The 26,431-nt window shown below is 34.2% G+C and overlaps 1 protein-coding gene across 2 annotated transcripts in view; it reads right to left on the minus strand.

Annotated features, from left to right (window-relative positions):
- LOC150097617 (uncharacterized) overlaps positions 1 to 26,431 on the minus strand; it is a 334,050-nt gene that overhangs the window by 284,163 nt on the left and 23,456 nt on the right. For both annotated transcript variants that reach the window (XM_090407322.1, XM_090407323.1), the window contains exons 3-5: positions 20,140 to 20,198; positions 17,249 to 17,359; positions 904 to 3,046 (exon numbers count right to left, since the gene is read on the minus strand). In XM_090407322.1, the coding sequence (XP_090263448.1) occupies positions 904 to 3,046; positions 17,249 to 17,359; positions 20,140 to 20,198 (2,313 nt within the window). The remainder of the gene's footprint in view (positions 1 to 903; positions 3,047 to 17,248; positions 17,360 to 20,139; positions 20,199 to 26,431) is intronic.

Below are 26,431 nucleotides of genomic sequence, written 5' to 3' on the forward strand. Positions count from 1 at the left end.
ATAAAGCGAAGTATGCTTGGATATGAGTGGCTTGGGTTGGGAGAAGTATTCTATGCTGCTACCTTACCAGACACTTAGTGTACCAGCCAGTTGCTATTTTTTTTTTTTTTACAAGCATGCCTCTTTTCGTAGCCTGTGAGACACACATGGTTGCTAGGCCCAGTCAGTGATGGTGGAAAATGCTGGAAATTATGTTTGGATATATACGTGAAATACATGACAGAAATAGAGACTGAAAACCCTACTGCAGAGTACATAGAGAATAGCTAGAACAATCTTGTGGTTTTGTTGTTTATTATATGGCATAAATCTAAAACTATTTATTATTTTGTTGTTTGGTAACAGTTTTTTATTCTGCAATAAACCCTTCAGAAGAAATAAGCTCAAAATAATTAAAGTGCATGTTTAATGAAAAATTAAGTATTGAATTTGTGTTTCCAAGAAAAAATTCAAGAATTGAACAACAAACAAATGGAATTGACAAACTTTTTTTTTTCATTGTCAGAAAATTTTTGTCCCAGATGGGTGCAAGTCAAAAATGTTCATCCTACCTATGAGCATGTCTGCTCCCCAACCAACAAGCTATGAGTTCAAAAGCTGCTGTGACTGTCTTTAGGTGGGAAATCAATTTAATCACCTGGTGTGAACCACTGCTCTGCTTACTGGAGGCCTGAAGGGGTTGGAAAAAAGTTCCATGTTTGGTATTTAGAAGAGAGTTTCCAGACCATGTAAAGAATAAATAAGTAATATATATATATATTAATAAAAATTAGCCTGCCCACAGTACTAATGTACTATAGGTTCGACTTTTTCGTCGGGTAGAGACAAAAAGAAAAGTGGAAACAGTTTTCATGTAATATATATACTACAAACACAGATATGTACACACATTAAATTACCTACCTCTGTAGTTTGTACTACATCTTCACTTAATATGACTGCTGAATCACTCATGTTGTATTCAGTTTCTGTAACACTAGATATATTGTTATCCTGAATAACATTAACACTGATTTTCTTTTGTGAATTATCAGTCACTGTAGTTTTGCTGACCGGAATAGAATCAAGTTCATTTATATCACTAGAATGACCTGACAAGTCACTTCCTTTATGTTTTTTTTGTTTCTTTAAATCAGGCTTCCTGGGATATTTGGAATTCTTTTTTTTCCCAGTATCATGAAATTGATTAGTCATATCACAAGCTTTAATGATTTGTTTATTTGCAATTATATTACTTTTGGTTTTTTTGGTGGATTGCACTGATTTAGAGGCATCTTTTATCCTTTTCTTTTTGTCTAAACAGCTATTGATCAAAGTAGATTCTGAAGAAGATACCATTTTACCAGAATCAGTCTCACTTTTGAAAACATCTACAAGTGATGGTATTAAATCTTCTGGTAGATTATCAACAACTTCAGTTACCACACTCTTTAAAAATGTACTACTGTGTTTTTTAACTGTGATTAGATCTTTTGCAGTTTCTGAAGGTGCTAAATGCATGTTAAAGCGTGGGAGTGTTAATTTTTTCTTTTTTCTACCATGCTCCTTTATCCATTTTTCTAATCTCATCTGCTCTTTTCTGTTTCGAGGACAATTTACAAGCCTGTTGAGGAGTTCTTTATTGCAAGCACTTACAGGAATTGTAGATTTCTCCAAAATCTGGGAGAGCTTCTTTAATTTCTCTTTAGATCCTACATTTTGTTCTTCATAATTAATGGCTTCCAAATGTGATGTAAAGTCCTCAGTGGCAGTAATATTTACTACATCATCCTCTTCAATTAGAATAGGGGATTTACTAATTTCTTGTTGATGCAATTTTGTTGCAATTCTGTTATCCTCTTCACTATCTGATGAAATGAAAACCACATGTTTCAGAGGTTTCTTCTGACTAACATTTAAAGTCAGATGTGTTTCACTTGGAGAAATATCATGACTTGGATTACATAGTTTGTTGATTTTATTGTCTAGTAAGGATGACCCATTTCTTTCAACTGTTAATAACTTGTCACTATTGGATGCTACACCTGTCTTGTTATTGGGAATAGGTCCATTATATTTTTTATCCTTTCCGAGTCGAGTATTTATAGATAATTTCAAAGTTTTCTGTTTTTTTACTTTATGGATTGATCTATCTACTGGCTTTAGTTTTAATGGTTTAATAACCTTTAATTCATTATTCTTAGCTTTAGGTAAACAATCTGAATGTTCTTTGAATGCTGTTTCTTCTTTCACTTCAGAACTATTTTTTCCTATTAATGTCCGATTTTCCTGGACATAATTGAGAAACTTTGGACTCTTTTGTTTTCTAGAATTTTGCAATAAACTATGTTTTTCACTGCTTTCTTTATTTTTGAAAGACAAATTACATTTTGCTTTGTTTATCGCAGATTTAGTGTCCGAATGATCCTTAAATGCAGTCTCAGAGAAACTGCTTTCTTTAGGATGCAACGTTTGTGTTTCTTGAATATGCAACAATGTCTCTGAAGATTTTGGTTTATGATTGAATTCTCTTTGATTATTATATGTTCCTGTTAGATTTTTAGAATGACGTTTCTGATAGATACTATTATGCCTATTACCAGTAACTACTTGAGAAATTTCTGAGTAGGACAAATTCTGTTTTTTAAAATTATCATCACAAGACCAGTTTTGGTTACTCCTATTATCACATTTCCTGATGCATGAATCTTGATTATAAGAAGATGAGTAGAAATTCTGATTGCAGCTATTTCGTGACTCTGGGGAAACATTATAAGGTTCCCCCATGTTCTGCTGATAGTAATCATGCTGAAAACAATGTTGTGATTGCCAGTTTTCATATTCTTTCCCACAATTTTGCCACTGATCTCTTCCAAAATGTGACAGGGAAAACTGTGGACAGTATGAAGGAGTTGGAAGTAAAGGTTTAGAAACCTTAGGTAAAGAAATACTAGATCCTCTGGAGCTTTCACAACAGTCATTTTCAGTGGAGCCCGATATTCCACTATCTTTACTTCTGCTTTCTGAATTGTTCCTTGTACAGTTTATTTGGAGTTTTTCAGTAATCCTGTTATATAAAAGAGAAAACAGTATGTCAAATATGTATACATGTACATAATATAATATTAAGAAATAAGGCCGACCTGCTTTTCTAGATGAATATTCAAAAAAACAGGGATTGATCGACTTCTCAAATTGCCATCAATTAATATATATTTTACATTTATAAATTTATGCATTACATAAAGAATAATTCAGGTGATTATTCAAAACACTTAGAAATTGTACCTGATGACAGACTCTTGGAACTAAAATTCCTAAAAACATGAGGATTCCTATTATTATAATATCTATATTATATTATAATAATATAATACCTATAATATCTATCATACCTTTCCTTGAAAGGTATGATAGATATTATAGGTAACAGAAAAAGTACTTACAAATAACTCAGGCAACCCATTCCATTCATCACCACTCTCCAAGTGAAAAATCTAGTCCTCATGCCCTTGCTAACATACTCTTACCCAACTTCCAGGGATGACCTCTTGTTCTGCTTTCTCTAGCCAAGTGCTGAAATATTTCCTCTATATCAATCCTTTAAGTAGCTGTTTCTGTTGTCTCCCTCCCTCTTTTTTTTTTTTTCCTATCAACCAAATTTTGAAATGCTCAATCTATCACCATAAAGAGGATTCCACAGACCACTCACTATCTTGGTCACTAGCTTCTGGATCCTCTCAACACTTCCTCTTCTCCAAGAAACCCAAGTGACCAGACCTGAGCACAGTAACCCAGATGTAGTCATATGAAGGCTTTATAAAGAGGAACGATAACTCCCTTATCCCTGCTTAGTGTGTTCTTCAATAACAAAGTAATCCTGTCAGTTGTCCTGGCTACTTTAGCAATATGCCCTCTAAACTTAAACTCTACTACTACTACCCTCAAATCCCTGGCTTCATCAATTTCCTTGAGTATAGTTCCCCCAATTATTTTTGTTATATTCTCCTGTGATTGCCACAAACCCAATTTTTGATCAGGCAGAAAGCGAACTTACTATTAGTGTCTGTCCCAGTGCTACTGAATGTATTCATCAGAGAGCAAAACCTGGCAAAACACTGGAAATCAAATATCAGGCAAGTCAGAATGTCACTTGTAATTCATTGACAAACATTACAGCTTTCATGTAAATAGTTTTTAAGGAACTCTTCCATACAGTGAAAACATGGTTGACATTTCACGAGATTTCTACATTTAAAAGAGTTCATCACATAAATCCGTAAAACATTACGGATTTATGTGGGAAATTTTTGTGGGAAATAAAAACTTGAATTAATAAGGGAATAAAAATGTCAAAGGAGACATGCTATATTCTTTAATTCTGATAGTCAGAGAGAACTAGCAAAGAAGAAATTCACTTGCTACCTTAGAGAAAGTTGGCAGCTCTTTGAAAAGAAAAAGGTCATAAGAGAAGCTTATGAGATGCTTGTGATTAACCAGATCAGATACCTTAGGCAATATTAAGATTAAGAGTAATTCCATGAGCTTATCCTAATGCTTCCATTATTTGGCTACCAGTAGGTGATATATAAGCAAGTTTCACCTGTTGATGGTGGAATCCATACTTTCCGTTATTTTTTTAGGAGGTTTTCAATAGTCTAAAGTTGACTACTGATAGATTTCTTTATTACTTTAGAAAATACTGCATTGAGAATAATAAGACAATAATTGAATAGCAAGTGTTTATTTTCCCTGTGTAAAATTAGCTGAATATGAGCTAATTTCTAGGTTGAAAAATTAATGTTAGTGGAATAGGATAACTAAAAATGGCAACACTGGAATCAGGAAGGTGTAAACAGTGTTTATGGTTGGACAGTGGACAACCTGGTATCCAGGTTGGACAATAGATTCGTTTGTTTTCTTTCTGGCAAAAAATTGAAGTGAGATACAAAGTATTGGGAGGAGGAGAAGGACATTTACTGAGATCATCAAGAATAAGAGAAAGAAACATGAATTTTCGATATTCAGTTTTCACTGAAAAATGATGCAATCATTCAAGTGCAAAAGAGTAAGTAACAAGGGTTGGAGTAATTACTGACATTTAGTAATTTGGGAATAACTTTTGCCATTTTTATAAATACTTCATACTTTAGTCTAAAAAAATGAACGAGAAGAAATCATTAAAAAATTCCTGCTGCATTCTGATTATGCCAGACAACAATAAGTGGGGGGGTCCTGTAATCCCCTGGAGAGCGCATCCCCTGGGTGGCAGATAGGGGAGCCCACCATGTGTGTGTGTGTGTGTGTGTGTGTGTGTGTGTGTGTACGTGCATGCGTGTGTATACGTGAATGGTGGGGTGGTCTGAATAAGGACTTGTGAACCAATAGGGCCATAAGGGAAATCATCTTGATTGTAAGGAAAGTGGCACTCCCATGGACCCCTAGCTGGATAGCTGGATCTATCCTCTTCTTTTTCTACTTGGAGGAAGATCCACTTACTTTAATCTTTCCTATAAGGCCTTATCAGCCAACTCTTCTTATTTTATGAACCGTTATGCTATTAGAGTACTCGAGGGCCATGGGGTCTTTTCATTTCTGGCCTTACAACTATGCCCTCTCCATAAACCTTAGTATAATTCTTCTATAATCTAATCTTTCCCCCTTCAATATACCCTATTCCTCCTATGGTTTTAAATTCGGAAGAAGGCGAGTTCAGAAGCCTTAAGGTAGCAGCCCGACCACTGAACTATTCCATTGTCAGGCTAGTCCCCTGACATGAAGAACATATTTCTACTTGTAAGCTGACAGAAAAAGATAATCAGATTGAATCTAAGGAAAACAACCCTGGAATGGAAAAGGTAAAATAAAAATGGAAATGACAAAATATAATACACATAGCAAACTGGAATGTAACATATAAAGAAATAGAATTAGACCAACTATTAAATGAAAGAAATTTTAAAATAGCAGTAATCACCGAAACAAAAGAGAAATTAAAAGGAACCATGAGAACCAAAAAGTTTAATGTGATATACAGTGGAGTTGACAGAGACCAAAGAGCACAAGCAGGAGTCATGATTTGGATTCATAACTCTCTTTCAAAAAGTTAAAACATTATAAATCATGAATCCAAATCTATTTAACAATAATTGGTTTATATGCTCCAGAAGAAGGAAGAGAACAGGATAATATTCATTGACTTTGTAGTTTATAATAACCTAAAAATAATGAATTCCTTTTATAAACATAAAGACATACATAAATATACTTGGGCAGCAAGAGGATGGAAATCAATATTAGATTATTTTATATTAAATGAAAAGACATCAAAATTTTCACTAGATGTTAGAGTTCACAGAGGATATGAAATAAGCAGTGACCACTTCCTTGTTAAAATAAAATTAAGATTACCACCTAAATGGCTACAAGTAACAAGAACAGAAAGAAAATATGAAACATTTGTTTATAAAACTAGACTACTGAATGACACAAATGTACAATGGCTATATGAACAAAGAATTAACCAATATCTAGATAAAATAAAACAAAATGAAGAAATAGAAAAAGAATGGCTTAATATAAAAATGATACGAAATGCAGCAGCAAATGAAAGCTTAGGAAAGACCAAAAAATTCAATAAAAAGAAAAAACTGAAGATCTCGGATGATACAATCAAAAAAAAAAAAAATAACAAATAAAGAAAAAAGAAGCCTATCACAAATGGTTAAGCAGTAAAAGATTAGAAGATGAAATAGAATATAAAAGAATAAGAGCCATAGCTAAAAGAGAAGTCAGAAAAAGACAGAGAATCAAATTTGTTTCTAATTTAGAACATGATTAATATAAAATAAGACCCAATGTATATAAGATTTTGAAACACCTAAATGCAGATACCAAAGAAAACATAAAATTAAACACCAAATTGAAATTAGAAGAATTTCTAAATTACTATACAGAATTGTGGACAGACAAATATCTTAAAAAAGACAACTGGCAAATAATTAACAAAAATGAAAAGGAAATAACTAAGGAAGAATTAGAAATCAGCCTGAAAGAAACAAGAAACGGAAAATCACCTGGAGAAGATAAGCTAGGTTCAGAACTATATAAATACGCAAGAACAAGATTCAATGAAAGACTCTTATTATTTTTAAATAAAATTTATTCAACTGGTATCCCCCAAATAGAAGGGGAAAAAAGCAACTATGATTCCTATCTTTAAAAAAAAAAAGGTAATAGAGATGACTCTAAAAACTATAGAGGTATCAGTATACTAAATTCCTGTTACAAAATATATAGCAGAATCTTAAATAGCAAACTAATGAAATATTCCGAAAACTTTATTTTAAAAGTACAGAATGGATTTAGAAAAGGACGATCATGTATAGACTCGGCCTTTTGCCTAAAATTAATAATAGAGAAAAGAAGAGAATACAATTTAGAAACACATATTGCATTTCCAAAATACAAAATGATGGTACAACATGACAAGATTTCATGCCGGATGGGGCATCACCCAGTTAAACAAGGCCCCCATTGTTTTCGCCAGGGAACCAGGTTGAACAGCGAAAAGTCAGCTACTGGAACAAATATGAAAACACACCCCAACTCAACATCACCAGAGTTAAAGATCAGTACTATCAACATAAGAAGCCTGAATGGCAAAGAAATGGAGCTAGCTAAGGAATTAGATAAGTACCAGATTGACATAATAGGGGTGACTGAAACAAAAAAGACAAAAACTGGTGAGATCTTTCTGAATAATAAATACAAAATGTTATATTCAGGGAATGACAATCAAGGAAAAGAAGTAGTATCCATAGTATTCAACACAAGATACGAGGCAAATCTTCGTGAATGGCAGGCAGTCTCAAGTAGAGCGATGTGGGTAAATATCAGAATGCGGAATTGGACAATGAGACTTATTTGTGCCTATGGTCCCACAGAAGGTTCTACTAAGGTAGAAGTGGAGGAATTTTTTGATGCTTTAGAAAAAGCAACTGACACGATGAAAAAGGAAAAGTTAGTCCTTGTTGGGGATCTAAATAGCAGAGTAGGAAATAATTGTCAGACATACAAAAATATTTTGGGAAAATTTGGAGAAAAGAGCAAAGCTAATAATAATGGCAAATACCTGTTGGATTTCTGCTCAAGACATGTACTGGTTATTACTAACACCATGTTCCAACATATTACTAACACCATGTTCCAACAATCAGCAAAGCTGGTATCGTGGGAAGTCAATTGAATAACTATATTATAATAACTAAACTATATTATAATATTACTAACACCATGTTCCAACATATTACTAACACCATGTTCCAACAATCAGCAAAGCTAGTATTGTGGGAAGTCAATTGAATAAATTCATATGGAATAAGAAAGAAATTAGTCGGAACACTAAATTAGCTGTATACAAGACTGTGTTCAAACCAATTTTAATTTATGGATCTGAGAGCTGGGTCAGAAGTAAAACACTTGACCAAAGACTAGAGACCGCAGATATGAGAGTCCTGAGAGAGATTAGAGGCGTGAACAGATGGCATCAATGGCAATATCATATTAAAAATGAGGATATTAGGAAAGAAACTTGACATTGTCAGCATCCAGGAATGCGTTAGCAGAGCTAATCTCAGATGGTATGGTCACTTAAATAGAATGGGAGAGGAAAGATTAGCAAAACAAGTGTTCTCTGCCAGGTTGGCAGGAAAACGATCCAGAGGAAGACCAAGACATAGGTGGATTGATACGGTACAAAGTGCCTTAGACGATAGAAATATAAGATCTGATAATGTTGGAGTCTTGACAAGTAACAGACTAATTTGGAGGAAAATTGTAGATAGGAAGTTAGTAATGATGTAATTTTTTCATGTAGTACTGTCATATCCTGTACACCCCTTGAGGGTACATGGCAGGAATTTGATGATGATGATGATGTTCCAACATAAAAATGTGCACAAATTCACATGGAGAGAAGAGGCTAGGAATAAGAAAAGACTCATTGACTATGTTATTGTTGATAGTGATGTTTTCTACCTGGTGCAGGACACCAGAGAATACAGAGGATTTGAAATTGGAAGTGGTCACTATTTAGTCTTGAGCAATTTTATTGAATTTCATATTTTCAATATGAAATTCAATAAAATTGAATTTCATATTGAAAAGAATGACATATAAGAAAGTTTTACACGAATAAAAGTTGAGCAGCTCTCAGATGTTAAATTTAGACTAAAATATACAAACATTATTCAAGAAAAAATGAAAGAGTATGAGAACAGGAATCAAACATTGGAGATTCATTGGCAAGCTCTGAAGAAAACATTGATTGATTCTGCCAGAGAGGCATGTGGTGAGATTATCTTCAAGGATAGAAAAATCAGAACTCCATGGTGGATACAGGAAGATAAAGAGACAGTGAAGGAAAAGAAGAAAGCATATCAAAAGTTCCTGGCAAATGAGTCAGCTTGGCTCTTAGAGAATATAGAGACAAATGTAAGAAAGCTAAACACTGTGTAAAACTAGCTAAACAAAAGTCATGGGAGGACTTTGGCAGGAACATAGAAAATAAATATCAAAAAGGTGGCAAAATATTCTGGAGGTTGTTGAAGAAGCTTAGGAATGGAGAAAAGAATGCTGTAAAAGGAGTTAGAGATGATAAAGGTGACATGATAATGGGTAAAAAAAGATATGATTGAAGTATTGAGTAATTACTTTGAAAACTGCTAAATGAAACAAGCAGTGATGACAGCACAATGGTAAAAAACACTGACCATGCATGCAGTCAGGAATACATATCCATACTTGAAGTAGAAAGAGCCATCAAAGGTTTGAAAATGTGGAAATCCTGCAGGAGTAGATGATATTCTACCAGAAAAGCTGAAGAATGGTGGTATAAAAGTCTTACAGTGGCTGCACTGCATAGTTCAGAATGCTCGGACAGAGGGACGAATTCCCGATGATTGGAGTAGAGCTCTCATAGTACTCATATATAAAAAGGGAAATAAAACAGAATGTGAGAATTACAGAAGTATATCCCTACTGAGTGTTCCTGGTAAGATATATGCAAGTATACTTGAGAAATGGTTGAGAAGAATTGTGGAAGAAAAGCTTGGTGAAGAACAAGCTGGATTCAGGTGAAATAGAGGCTGTCAGGATCAGATCTTCACTTTACAACAAACAGTAGAGAAATCATGAGAATATAAGAAAGATCTGTATTTTATATGACAAGGTGCCAAGAGAAAAGCTATTCAATACGCTACAGTTATATGGTGTCAACGGGGCAATATATCAAGCACCACTTCGTCTTTATTTGAGTTGTAAGTCAGCAGTTAGAATTGATAGAAATACAGGAAGATGGTTTAATGTTAAATCTGGTGTGAGACAAGGATGTACATTATCCCCTCTGTTATTCATTATCTATATGGATCACATTATGAAGGAAAGTGGTATTACACATGAGATTAAAATTGGAGATGTTAATGTCAGCTCTTTGCTTTATGTGGACAATGTTATTCTTCTAAATAAATCCGTTACAAGTCTGCAAGAATCTCTGACTAAATCGAATAACTGTTGTAATAGATATGGTATGAAGGTCAATGATAAAAAGACAAAGACAATGAAAATAGGCAGAATCATTGAAAATGTCAACTGTGTTGTGAATGGAGAACCTGTGGAACAAGTAAAACTTTTCAGCTACTTAGGCACGATTTTTAGTGAAGATGGTAAATTAAATGTGAAATAGACAACAGAATCAACAAAGCGGGTATGGTAGGAAGTCAACTGAATAAATTCATATGGAATAAGAGAGAAATTAGTCGAAACACTAAATTAGCTGTATACAAGACAGTGTTCAAACCAGTTTTAACTTATGGATCTGAGAGCTGGGTCAGAAGTAAAACACTTGACCAAAGACTAGAGACCGCAGATATGAGAGTCCTGAGAAAGATTATAGGCATGAACAGATGGCATCAATGGCAATATCATATTAAAAACGAGGATATTAGGAAAGAACTTGACATTGTCAGCATCCAGCCAGGAATGCGTTAGCAGAGCTAATCTCAGGTGGTTGGCAAGAAAACGACCCAGAGGAAGATCAAGATATAAGTGGTTTGATACAGTACAAAGTTCCTTAGGCAATAGAAATATAAGATCTGATAAAGTTGGAATCTTGACAAGTAACAGACTGATTTGGAGGAAAATTGTAGATAGGAAGTTAGTAATGATGTAAATTTTTCATGTAGTATTATCATATCCTGTACACACCTTGAGGGTACATGGCAGAAATTTGATGATGATGATGATATTGCATTTATTGACTTTGAAAAAGCATTTGACAAAGTTAAAAGAAACATTATTTAACATATTAAAAGACCAACAAATACCAAATAATATCCTAAAAGCTATCACAAGTATATATGAAAATAATCAAATACAAATAAGATTAAATCACGAGCTATCATATACGAGAGAGAAACCAAGGGGTCCGACATGGATGTCCCCTCAGCAACTCTTTTTAATATTTACTTAAATGAAATAATAATAAAATGGAATAAAAATATACATCAAGGAATTAAACTTTCTCCTACACTGAACTTAAACACCCTACTTTTTGCCGACGACCAAATAATAATTACAAATTCTGAAGATAACTTACAGAAAGCCGTTTTTGATCTAAATGAGATAGCCAAAGATTATGGTATGATAATATCAACAAAAAAATCAAAAACTATGGCCTTTAAAAGACAAGATCCAGGAAGAACTAAAATAGTAATAGATAACAAGATCTTAGAACAGGTGAAGTCATTTAACTACCTAGGATGTATGATCACAAATGAAAATGAAAAAAAGATATAAATGCAAAAATTGCAAAATATTTAAAAATAACAGGTGTAATTAACTCTATATTTAAACCAAATCTAGTTCAAAAACAAACCAGACTAAAAGTATACAATACATTAGCCCTACCAGTCTTAATGTATGGAAGGGAAATCTGGACAATAAAACAAAAAACAAACAAAGATTAATAACAGCAGAAATGAAGTTTATGAGAAAAACTGCAAAGTAAAACCAATTTGATCACAAAAGAAACAAAGAAATTATGAAAGAATTAAACCAAGAACCAGTAATAGAAAAAATTAAAAAATATAAACATAAATGGATGGAACACGTTCAAAGAATGAAAACAGAAATATTACCAAAACAAGCCTTAAAGTACAAGCCATTAGGGAAAAGAAAACCAGGACGTCCTCTTAAACGATTCAACGATGACTTCTAAGTCCGGAACAGACCATGCTAGGCCTAAATCCTTGATACGCGTGATGATGACAGGTCCCCCAATGTGGTAACACAGCTTGTAATCTTTGTAACCCAAAATGCATAACTTTACACTTTTCCACATTAAACTGACATCCATTATGTTTTGTTCATACTGTCAGCCTATTCAAATCATCTCGCAAACTCTCTACATCACCTTGATTAACTATTACCCTACCCAACTTTGCAAACAACTGAATATCTCTCTTCAAATTATTTCCTATATAATTTATGTATAAATTAAACAGCCGTACTCCAAGCACAGAGCCTTGCAGCAAACCATTAGTCACCTGCTTTTTCCACTCCTCCATATACTACTTTCTGGTAACTGTTCATCAACCACACTTTTATCCTTATCATCAGTTTCATATCCATTCCCATTTGTTGCAGTTTGTGTAATAGAATTCCATGTGGTATCCTGTCAAAAACACCTTTGCAAAATTCAGCAGTATCACTGTGTAGCCATTCCCTTTATCCAGTTCAGCTGTCACCCATTATAAAAAGTTAATAGATTGCTAAAGCATGACTTACACCTTTACAAAGCCATGTTGCCCCTCATAAAATAGCATATTCTTACTCAACCATTCCTGAATTCTCTTTGTAAACAACTCTTCCAGTACTCTTGAAATACTGATTAGTCTATAACTTGCTATCACAAACTTGGATTCTCCTTTATGCAAAGGAATTATTTTGCCATCCTTCCACTCTCTTGGGATCTTTGCCAAAACCGAGACTTAAACAGCCTAGTCCAAGGCATAGCCAGTTCCAATGCACATTGTCTTAAAATGCTAGCCAATATCCCATCCAATCCTACAGCTGGATTTGCATTCAGATCCTATAATAGCCTAAGTACCTCCAATTTATCAACCTGTTCCCACATCAATCCCTGTCACCTCTGCCATAGCAATATCTTCATTTGGAAGATATACACTTGCAAAATGATCACTTTTTGTCTGCCTCTGTTACCTCTCTACCATATGCACACATTAAAATTATTTGTCAATACTCATGCTTCCTCCTACTTGCCACATAATGAAAAAACTCTTTAGGATTTCCTTTCACCTGCTCAGCTAATTTCTTCTCAATCTGATTTTGCCTTCTTTTCCATGCTGGTCAATTCTCTTGTCTGATCATTGTACTATTCATGAGTTAGCTAGTCACTTTTCACCTTATATACACTTCACAACATTTTCTTTTCTTTCTTTTTTTTTTAATGTATAAGTAGTATCGTGTTTAATGATGCTACTCATCCAATTAACTCCTATTTGATTTGCCCTCCTGACCTAGTACAGTGTGATAATACTTCCTCCACACACCCCTTGACTAGGCTCATGCACCGTGAACATACTTCCCTTGCAGAACGTTATGCCATGGTACTACTACTACTACTACTACTTCAAGCTGCCTCTGTAAGTGTATCATAATCACCTGCCTTATAGTTCCATATATACTTGAACTAGAATTTCCATGTTTTTCTACCCTCTCAAGTCAAAACCACATGATCACTTTTCCCAATTGGAGGCAATACAGCTAACTTAGTTATTGACAGGTCTTCTGATCCTATAACAAGACCCAACACTCTCATACCCTGGGTCCCTTCAGTTACATTCTGCTTCAAGTAATTATCTCTTAGTAAGTGTATAAATTCCATTTCCTTCCTGCCATGTGATCTTTCCTCGTCCTAATCTATGTCTCTGGAGTTCCCATAATAATTACTCAACTTGCACTAATTGTACTAATCTGTTGATGCATGTCTTCTTTATTATCCCTGGCACCCCTTTGCCTATAGCAGCAACCAATTTTATATTTTGTCCTATTGGCCTCGATCTCACACCAGACTGACTCAAAAGAACTGCCATCTGCCCAAATGACTCCTAATCTTGTCAGCTGCAATTCATCTGCTTACATCAGCACTACCCCACTTCCTGTTCTGTCTGCTCTATCCTGCCTGAAAATACTAAATCAATCACATTCAATCTTGGTAAGTACATCATGTACTGTTAGTCAAATCTCACCAATGCCTATAACTTTTGGTGAGAATGCACTAACCAATGCCCAAAACTCTTCCCTCTTAAAGTTGATGCTTCTAGCATTAGTATATAGAAATTGTAGCATCCCCTTAGAATCCCAACCATCTTTACATTCTAAATTGGCTACCTCATTCAACATTTTTGCCTGATAGACTAGATTCCACATTTTTTGTTCATTCATACACTCATTCACTTCATGAGTGCATTCACACACACACTCATCTGCATCTGTCCTAACTGGTTAGTTTTTTTGACTTTGTGCTCCCACATTCTCAGTGACCAAAGCTCTCTCTCTCTCTCCAGACACCTACACAGACTTCTCACCTCTCAGGTCATTAATTCCAGCCAAAACAATCAATTCTTTCATCTTCTCTTTTTGCATTCCAACAGCATTACTAATATTATTAATTTTCACACGAAGGAAAGGCTTTCATGAAGACCTCTCTTATCACAGAATCGCTTTAAATCGTTACTTGCTTACACTCACTCTCGATTATTCTTACAATTTGCTTTTTAGCTTTGGACCTCTTGTTTTTTTATGTTTTCAGTTTGTTGGATCTCTTGCTGTTCAATCTTGCACTTTGTCTTGTGAAGAACTACATGCAAGTGTGCAATTTCTTTATTCAGGGTCTTCTAGATTCTCCTGAAGTTCTGCCACCACACTTAAAGTATTATCACTGATATCCGAAGACAGATTTTTTTATCAAAAGTAATTTATCAATTTATAATAAGAATTATCAAAAATGCTGAAGAAAGCTTCTCACATAGTGTATATCACAAGCCTACTCACAGAGGTTGTTACCTAATTTCGTCTTCTCTGTCACAAAAACTATGTATTATTCATACACTTAAAAAAAAGGGGGGGGGCAATCTCGAGAAGAACTTAATGAACTATGACAAATTCTACTCCAAGAATTTGTTGGAGTAGAATTTGTCAGACAACAGAACTTCAGTTTCCATCCATTACATCGGTGAACTTTCTATCAAGATCAAGAAGTTTCAAAATAAGACAGAAAAACATATTGGAGACCTCAACAACAAAAAAGACAACTCAAGCTAAGTTTTCATTTTTTTTTCACATGCACTACAACATTGAGTGAAATAAGAGCTTCATGCCTTACAGTGAAGACAACTTCATTGCTCACATCAGAAAAGTATCCTATGGACATCTTTTCACAAGACACACAATAGGAATCAGGGATTAATCCTATGTGATATTTGGAAATATCGCTTATCAGATCTTTCCACATCAGACTAACTTCTTTTCAGCCAACTATTCACACATAATGCTGAACAATGGGTAACTTCACTCGTATTTCCCACATTTCACGTATTTTGGTCAGTTTATATTGTAACAGTTCTTACATAGCTTGTTTTAGTAATATTATAGTTTATTTTTGCTTTTACTGCATTTTTTTTTTCAATCCAGAAGAAGCCATAAGTTTTAGTAAGGAAACTAGCAGGTTTCATTATTTTGTAGTTATCCATGACCAAATGAAACTGTTTTTTCTAACCTTCACTCTCCATCCTACCATAGTTTCATTATATAGATGACACTTTTGTAGTTTGCAACTCTTCCTTGATGGACTTAGAAGCCAATAATAGCTTCCCTTCTGTGTCTCATCTAATCTTCAATTCTCATGTTAGATTCAAAGGCTTGTCATGGGAAAAGAAACTTGGCTTCTAGAAACCTAATATACTGCTGATAATGAAAGGGTAGTTAATCTTATCTGCATTGTCTGTAAACAACATGTTCTTCTGGCTAGTTTTTCCGGTTTCCTGTTTTATGCAATGAAAAAATCCAAGTTTGCAAGAGGAAAAACTCTGTCATCTCTGCATGATACCAGATAACTCACCTTCAATTAAAAATGTCCCAGACAGGGTTTGAACCCAGGTCTTTACAACCAAAAGGCTCCTTCTATACCAATAAAGCTACTCTGTGCCTTCCTTTTTCTAGATGTTCTTATTCTTCCACAACCTAATGGAAGTCTGCAGTTTTCGGTCTATACAAAGAAAGAAACCAACACTTGAAGAGAGATGTTTTCATAGTTCCATTCCCAAAAGAGTGGCACTATGAAAACCTTGGTTCAGTGTGCACGCACACACACACTTCATACTCTACTCAAGCTCTTTTTGCACATTCAGTTCACTTTCCTCCCTAATGGTTACAACTCAGATTTCATTTCTCCAATAAACAACCATTGCCTCCTTCTCCTAAAGAGGACATTTCTAGGATTTCCATTTCTTATGTCAAGGTTTTATCTGGAAAACGCTCCAGTCTTCTGCATTCTGTTCATTCTAAAGGATCAATTTTTTCCTCTGTCCTATCTAGGAGTAACAAGTCTTTCATGTCATGCACACCATGAAAGACTATGGTATACTTAAAAGTACACCAAGTTTAAATTCATTTCAATAATTCTGACAAATCAGGTCTTGAAAATTGTGCTGTATCTTCCAGACCCAAAGTCCACTGGAAAGAGACATCACATAAGTTTGCTTTTAATAGCAAGATTGTATAAAGAGAGCTGTGAAGCTCTTATTCATCAGCCTGATCAATGATTTAAATAAGAATGACTGTCCAACTTTCCCAGTTTTGGGAAGTTACAGTAAGACATATTACCAAATACACCTTTTTTCTTTGTTTTTAATTGTTAATGGTCACTGAAAATAGTTGAGAGTTATAAATGAAAATTCTGGATTTATTAAAAAGATTTTATATAAATGTTTTTCAATTTTTATTACTCATTAGTGCAATGTTTTCTAATTATGCTAAGTTTGTAATGATATAAAAGATTTTGATAAACTAAATGTTTCAGCCTTCGAAACAATATATTTTTAAGAAAAATTCCACTTTACTTCAAATTTACATTGTAAAAAATTTCATAAAAAGTTGGTAGTAAATTAGAGGAAGGATAAACGCTTACACTTTTTTAGTATGTAAGTTGCGTTGATGTTTTTTACCATCCAAATGAGAAACATAATTTTTCAACGACCCTACAGCAACTCCACACAAACTGCACCTATGAATGATTGGTCTAATAATAGACAAAAAGAAAAAAATATAAAGACAGTTTTTAAAATAATATAATAGATTAGCTGTCAATTAGAACTTGACTATTACTCAAATTTAAATTATGCATTACATTTCCTTTTGTGAACATTTTAATGTTTATTTATATAACAAAAGAAAATAAATCAGCAAAGGCATCCTCACTTCCTATTATTCCATTTTTAATTAAACCAATCTTGCAAAACCTACTACAGATATAAATTATTATTTACAAATATTGCCTACTTTGAAGTTTGACTTTTTTATGCATTAGTGTAATCATTGCATATGTTCATGTTACCATAAAATATCTTCACTAAAAAAAGCTTTTTACTTTTTAGATATAGAACAAGTAAAATATTTCAACTATTTAGACAAAATATTTAGTGATGATGATGGTATATTTAATTTCGAAATAGATAACAGAATAAGCAAAGCTAGTATAGTGGGGAGCTAGATGTATAAATTAATATGCAATAAGAAAATAATTAGCCAGAACATTAAACTACAAGACAATTTATTTAAATCAATTTTAAAGGTGGACTGGGAATAAAACAGCTGATCAAAGAATGCATATATGGCATGAATGACAGAATCATATTAAAAAATGAAGATAAAAGAACCTGGCATTGTTAGTATTCAAGAATGTGTAGTCACAGCTAATCTAAGTGCTATGGTCACTTAAAATCATGCATTTAATGCCAGGATGGCACAAAACAAAATTAAGACTTAACTTTGTATATTTGCTTATTGTTCTGATACTTTTTAAATGTTTGATTCTTAACCTAAACTTCTCTACTGATAGTTATGTTACTGAAATTATTATTATTATTACTACTGAATTAAACACACCAATTGACAGCCTGGTTAGCTGAGCAGACAGTGATTCATCTCCAACTAAAAGGCCATGGTCACAAATCCCATTTAAGTATGGATGTTTGTTAATGTCTTCAGGTGGTTGACAATATCACTGTTCAACATAGGATACATCCTGCTTACTGAAAGCCTGAAGTGACAAATATTCATCGTCTCTTATAGCAGGATTTCAGGATCAGCTAAACAACACAGAATACTAAAGTATGATGGGTTTACAATTACTCATTAGTGTGATTCATTTTAAAAAAAGATATCAGAGTATTGATAATAAGCAATACAAGATGTCTAATGCAGAAATATAATACTAACATTTATTTAAATATAAAGAGCCAATAGGCTTCATTTCGGCAATACAAACATTATTTAAATTAAGGGGATATTAAATCCCACATTGTTTTAAAACCGAATAAGAAACTCAAAGATTGGAATCAGAGAGTTTCATGCCGAATATAGTAAACTATAAAAGTATCGGCGATTACTAGCGTGAGCTAATGCAAGTAGTCCTAGTACGTAGTACAATCTCGGGCAACTCGCAGCAAAGGTGGTAAAGTTCTGATCGCTATTCTTGGTATTTTCCATAATGTAAAAACACATTTCCTAGGAAATGTATGCTGTTATTACATTATGGCGATCAGAACTTTACCACCTTTGCTGCGAACTGCCCGAGATTGTACTACGTACTAGGACTCCTTGCATTAGCTCATGCTAGTAATCGTCGATACTTTTTATAGTTTACTATATTCGGCATGAAACTCTCTGATTCCAATCTTTGAGTTTCTTATTTGGTTTTAAAATACAGTGGGATTTAATATCCCCTTAATTTAAATAATGTTTATATCACCAAAATGAAGCCTATTGGCTCTTTATATTTAAGTAACTTAATGGTTGCACCTTTTTGACAACTCGTATAGCAGAGTATATAAATTCTTTTCGCTATACCCTTTGGTATTTATTTGGTCTAGCTACTCACTGATGAAGCCTCAATAAAGGCTGAAACTGGTCTGGGTAGTGACCTCCCACATAATGTAATAACAGCATACATTTCCTAGGAAATGTGTTTTTACATTATGGAAAATACCAAGATTAGCAATCAGAACTTTACCACCTTTGCTGCGAGTTGCCTGAGATTGTACTACATACTAGGACTACTTGCATTAGCTCACGCTAGTAATCGCCGATACTTTTATAGTTTACTATATTCGGCACAAAACTCTCTGATTCCAATCTTTGAGTTTCTTATTCGGTTTTAAAACAATGTGGGATTTAATATCCCCGTAATTTAAATAATACTAACATTTATTTTTATCTAAGAGAAGAACGTGAATTGAAAACTAAAGCTAATGACATTTCTTATAAACTACAAGAAATTTATTATTCCTCTCATATTATCTATTATATTTATGTTTTTAGTTTGACAGCTAAGAAAACAATTTACAAGAAAAAACTGAGCTCATATGTCACACATATGTCACAAAAAAAACTGATCACTGCATTAGGTGGTACATTTTTAAAATCAGATAATGTTTTGTATATACTATATAAATATTCAATTATAATTGGTTATTTTGGTCTGCTCTTACATCTCTAATAAATCTCTGTTGGAAATCTGAGTAGACGACATGGCTTGGAATGCATTATGACCCAAAATGCACAGTGCATTACAAATTACAAGTACCTCATTCATTCTAATAAAAGATTGAGCACATATACAACTACTTCCTGTCCACATGCTTTAAAGTTGCTGAAGATGGACTTCATAAATTGCATAGCACTTTGCTTCTTCATATCATCAAATGTAGGCATGGTCATTAGTGATGAACCTCGCAAGAATTTTTGGACCCATCAGTGAAAGTCCATTAGAAATAGTAATAATATAAATATGAAACTTACTTCTTTAACTGATCAATTTTGATGTGATGTACAAGAGAGAAATCATGTTCTTCTTTTTCCTGGAGAAAAGAAAGGAAATACTATTTATTTTTGAGTGATGAGTATTATATTAATATTAGCATTAAAAAAAATGAAAGTAATCTTCAAATGTATGATGTTAACTTCTAAAAAAGATAACTGGGTCCCATTTACCATAATTCAATATTTATTATAAAACAGTTAGTGTAGCATATTTCTATATGTTATACATGTAATTGGTAAGTGCTTATAATGCATGGATCCCTAATTAGGATCCAGCACTTACCATGAGGTCTACTGTACACTAGCAAAAAAGAAAAAAAATAGGGAATTATGACTGCCCATTGCATTTGTCAGCCTGTGTATGTGTGTTAAGGAATCGAGGAATGGGAACGGTATCCTACATTTTTGAGATGGGGAAAGAACTATACCACACTCACTATGAGACTGGCTAATTGATAAGTTAGTCAGTCTAGATAATGATGAATTGAACCAGCTTCACTTCACAAATGATATGTGAAAAAATATAAAAAAAACAAATAGTTAGAGAAAATGAATTCTTATTACACTATCCATAAAATGGTTCATCGTGAAATTAGCATTCTTGCATAATGCCACTATTCATCATCAGGTCAAAAATACTGCTCACATAATTTTGTTTATGCCTAATTTTTCCCTTAAAATGGTTCTACTGAAAACTGAAATTACTGAATAAACTTTAATAAAGATCCTAGGTAGCAAATTCAATATATATTCCATCCACCAAGATAGGAATCACATCATTATGTCAATAAAAAACAGCAAAAAAAAGTTCATCAATGAGTCTTAAATCCAGAGGCGCTTGTACACAAGTACAACGACACTGCAGCAAAGAAAAAACGAAAAAATTAAAATCTGTTTGTGTCTATAAATAATAACAATGCTTACAACATTATATAAATGCAATACATGTTAAAGGTCACAGCTTATGTTTCGACATTGATTGAATAGTTAAAAATTGGAATTGTTTGATTAATGCTTTAGATTAATAAACAAATGCACTGCAATCTAATGCAGTATCAGAATTATCACGTTTGGCCAATTGCAGCTAGACTCACCAATATTCGTTTGCACTTGTCACTGCACATAAGTGAATCTGACACTGCTCTTTGAGCAGTGTCGCTACAGATAAATTGTATGCTTGCATGTGTTATTTCTGTGAGATACGAAACTTTTATTATTGGTGTATGTTCGTAGAGAGGGTGAAATATTTTTAATAAAGCAATTTTTTAATATGTAAATTTACTTATTAATAGGTTACTGACTAGGAAAAAATGAATTATTTTTCTTATTCTGTATATGCAGCACCCCCACTTAAAATTTTCGCTGGCTGCCACTGCAAATCTAACACTAAATATCACTACACTACCATAAATGCATACAATAAAATATATATATCATACCAGCAGGCTTTTATAATTATTTATATGAAGTACAATTTGAAATCGTTTAGAACTCGGATTTGGAAAGATGACATTTCCGTGTTTTTCATAAGAACTAGCATGATGTCTGTACAAATTTACTATATTCAAAGAGCTACTTTTAGCTATTTTTGTAAAAATCTTGAATACTGTTTGAAAGTTAGAATGCATTTAATGAAACTGATTCATTTTTGACTTATGTACAGCAAGCATAAAATTTTATTAATTAAACTTGATTGTACCACTACAAAATGGGCCAAACAAAATGACCCAATAAATTTTAACAAAAATCCAAATAAATTTCATTATTCATTCAGCCAATGCAAATTATTAACATTAGTTTGAGTTGTTTTGTCAATAAAATTTATCTGATTAAAACCAAACCTGAACTGTGTGGATATATTATAATTATTATCCGAGACTTCCAGGGAGTCAAGGACTCATCAAGGGAGGCTATACATCAACCAAACCAGCAGTCATGCCGATACACTCACTACTTCAAAAAAAATAAAGCAAACTGTTCCACTTACTCTGTGAGAGAAAAATCTAGCTGTTATCCCTTTTTCTTCACAGCAAACAAACTTCCATGGGTTCCCATGTCCTCTCTCTCCACATTCCATATAATGAGAATTTTCATCAATGATATCCTATAACACTAATTCAGAAGTTTATAGACCTCTACCATATTGTCTCACTTTCTTCTACTAACCACACCCTGTAGTCCACATACAATGTGTCCTCATAATCTAAATCCCATAATCCTGATATAATCTTTGTAACTTTTTCAATTCAACTTGGCCATAACATTGTTATAAAATATGAGCAAACTGCTAAAACATGAACTCCCTTTAGTAAACTCATGCTGTTCCTTGCAGAGTATGGCTTGTCTGTCTATCCATTTCTGTATGAGAGTTCTTACCAACTTCTCTAAAATCTTCACCACCACAACCAGAGATACAGATAGGTCAGTAGTTAGATGCATCTGTTTTTGCACCACCTTTGTACAACAGAACTATCATATATTCTTTCCATTCCTATGGTATCTTTCCTGAGCTGAGACTCAAGTTATACAAACATGTCAAAGGACTAGCCAATTCAGCTGAACATGCTTTTAGCACATGTGCTGATATTCCATCTGACCTCATTGCCGAATATCTAATGGCTTCAGATCCTACAAAATTAAAAAATAATTAAAATAATCAATTCTTCCTCCAATCCACTATCATCTGTTCAAAAAAATTTTAGGAATAGCATCACCATCCCCTATGTCCAGGATATGTCCAAAAAAAAAAAAAAAAAAGGCCAGGTCCTTAAAGAAATACAACCTCTACCTCTGCTGAGATGAAATTCCCCCTGAAACTATCTGCTCCACTAAAACACCAGCTCTCTCACTTCCTGATGTATATGAGGAGCCCTGCTCCTGCAAGTTAGCATACCATGGACAGAGAGATAGATCAGCCACCATCTGCATAGAAGAGCAGAAAAATTACATCTGGTATTGTGAACCATGCACTGGATACCACCTGTAAAGATTAACTGGGAGAACGTCACCATGCTCCATCACAGCAAATTTAGAAAAGAAAGGCTGTTTTTGGAATCTGCAGTTGCCCTCAGCAATAAGCCTAATTTAAATAAATCCAGATGCAATAAACTTTCCATAATTTGGGGAACCAAAATGCTTTGAGATCCTATTTTACAACCTAGGCCTCCTACAGATGCCCAGAGAGGATGCTGCACGTAGTTAGGACTCTTAGTACTACATCCATGCATTCATTCAGTTGTGTGTTCCTGTGCAGAAGGAATGATATAGAGTTTGTGTACCTATGGTCTGAGTTTGATGGACAGAAAGATTTGTACAATGCTGATGGATGATGGACTACACTTAAACAGATTGAGTTAGGCATCTAGAGAGAGAGCTCTGTTCACTGAGAGAGTGTGTGGAAGCGCAAACTCAGGAAAATTAAAGAAATTACAGCAGATGAGTGGGTGTGAAGGCACCCCATGAAGCAAATGAGTGTATTAATGAACAAAAAATGCAGAATCTAGTTGGGAAAGTCAATTCAGGAAGTAAAGGTGGTTGGAGGGTTTAATGCTAGAAAAATCAGGATTAAGAGGGAAGAGTTTTGGGTACTGGTTAATGCAACCTTGCCAAAAGTTAGAGGCATTAGAGAGAGATGGCTAACAGCAGATGGCATGGCTACAGGAATACGTGATGGATTTAGTATTTTTGAGAGGTAGAGTAGACAGAACAGGAGTGGGGGTACTGCTGATGATAGCAGACGTATTGCAGCCAACAAGATTAGTAGTCAGTTGTTGTTTTTCCAAGTCAATCTGATGCAAGATTGAAGCCAATAGAACAAAATATAAAAATGGTTGCTGCTATAGGCAGGGGGGGGTGCCAGGGGTGATGTGAAAGACATGCATCAGCAAATTAATACAATCAGTGCAAGCTGAGTCATTATTATGGGGACTTCAACTTCGGAGACAAACTGGAAGGAGGAAAGCTTATATGGCAGGAAGGAAATGGAATTTATACACTTACCAAGAGATAATTACTTGAAGTAGAATGTGATTGAAGAGATCCAGGGTATGAGTGTTGGATCTTGTTATAGGATCAGAAGACCTGTCAATAAGTAAGTTGGCTACATTGCCTCCAATTGGGGAAAGTGATCATGTGGTCTTGACTTGAGAGGTACAAAAACATAGAAATTCTAGTTAAGGTATATGTGGAACTATAAGGCAGGTGATTATCATACACTTACAGAGGCAGCTTGAAGCAGTACCATATCATAAAGTTCTACAAGGGAAGTGCATAGGAGCTAGTCAAAGGGTATGTGGAGGAAGTATTTACCCCTCCTGACCTAGCACACACTGTACTAGGTCAGGAGGGGTAAATCAAATAGGAGATAGTTGGATGAGTAGTATCATTAAACATGCAAAAAAAAAAAAAAGAAAAGAAAAGAAGAAGAAAATCTTGTGAAGTGTATATAAGGTGAAAGATGACTAGCTAACTCATGAATAGTACAAGGATCAGATAAGAGAGTTGACCAACATGGAAAGGAAGGCAAAATCAGATTAAAAAGAAATTAGCCGAGAAGGTAAAAAGAAATCCCAAAGAGTTTTTTAGTTATGTGACGTGAAGGGGGAAGAATGACTATGGAAGGATAACTTTAATGACTGCAGAACTGAGTAACCATTTTGAAAGGGTATATCATCCAAGTGAAGATACTGTTATGGTAGAGGTGACAGGGACTGATGTGAGAACAGAGGTTGATGAATTAGAGGTACTTAGGATACTGCAGAATTTGAATGCAACTACAGCTGTGGGACTGGATGGGATATCAGTGTGCATTTTAAGAGAATGTGCAGAGGAATTAGTAATACCATTGACAAGACTGTTTGATTTACGAGGACAGATATACTTGACATCTTGATATGCATACCTGTCCTGACATAGACTGTGGTACAGACCATCAGCTAGTAATAAGATTCAGAAACCTTCCAAGTCAGGCACATCCCACAAGACTGAATGTCTTGTGTAATATCCAGTGGGTTCATAGAAGAAACATCAATTTGGTTGGATGATCGTTTGGATACTAGTGAGGATAACTCATCTGAAATGCTTTGGGAAGGAGCCAAGGTTATAACACAGAATACAGGCCAAGAAGTATCTTGGCCCAATTAGAAGACCAAGAGACCCATGGATAACAGATTCAACATGGGATCTAATCAAAAAAAAGCAGTTGAAGAAACAAAGAGACACAGGGACTGAAGAATATAAGAGATACAAGGAAAATGTTTATACTAAAAATGTGAAGAGATAGAATACCAGATGAGAAGGCACAATTAAAAAAGGATATTTCGTTTAGTTCACAACCTAAAAATTGAATGTCATTAAAGATAGGAATGGAGCAGTTAACAGAAGAACTGGAAATCAAAAAACAGAAAGAATACTGTGAGAAACAGCAGAAAGGATAAGGAAAATTTGGAGGAGCCCTCTCACCAAAAAAAAAAGTTCCATTTAGAACCTCCTCCATTTAGGCATGAGGTTGAAAGAGAAGTTAAGCAGCTTAACAACAATAAGGCCCCAGGTGCAGATGGAATTCCAGCAGAGTTAATTAAGGCCACAAGGGATGGAGGGATAAGAGTGTTTCACAGATTGATTACAAGAATATGGGAGATGAGATCATGACTAGATCCTGGAAGAAGTCAGTTTTCACACCACTACATAAGAAGGAATATATGAAGGATTGCAAGAACTATAGAACTATTAGTTTAATCTCTCATGCAAGCAAGCTTTTATTAAAGGTAATTTTAAATAGGATTGAGGCCAAAGTTGAGGTGGAGATGCCTGAGGAACAAGCAGTTTTTAGGAAAGGTAAGAGCACAAGAAATCAAATCATTTGCTTAGACAGATCATAGATAAATATATTAAAAAAAAAAGAAAATGGACTCCCTATGGTAATTGTGTTTCATAGACTACTCTACAGCGTTCAACTGTGTTCAGCATGCAAAAAATATGGGAGGCATTGAAAATAACAGGTTTTCCTCAACACACTATCAGGTTGATAGCTAACTTGTACAGTGACCAAGAAGCCAAGGTGTTGGAATAAACCAATTAGCTTCAGGTTGGAAAGGATGTTAGGCAAGGATGTCTACTTTCTCCTCATCTGTTTAAGTATCCATGCTGAGAACATCATGCATGTAGCATTGGATGAGATTAAGACAAGAATTAGAATAGGTGGTATACTGATCAGTAATCTGAGGTATGCTGATGATACAGCACTCCTTTGCAACAACAAGGAAGAATTAGG

Source organism: Typopeltis vanoorti, chromosome 17 (genome assembly GCF_054136105.1).
Source record: "Typopeltis vanoorti isolate ZY-2024b chromosome 17, IOZ_Tvanoo_1.0, whole genome shotgun sequence".
In the NCBI taxonomy this organism is placed as follows: domain Eukaryota; kingdom Metazoa; phylum Arthropoda; class Arachnida; order Uropygi; family Thelyphonidae; genus Typopeltis; species Typopeltis vanoorti.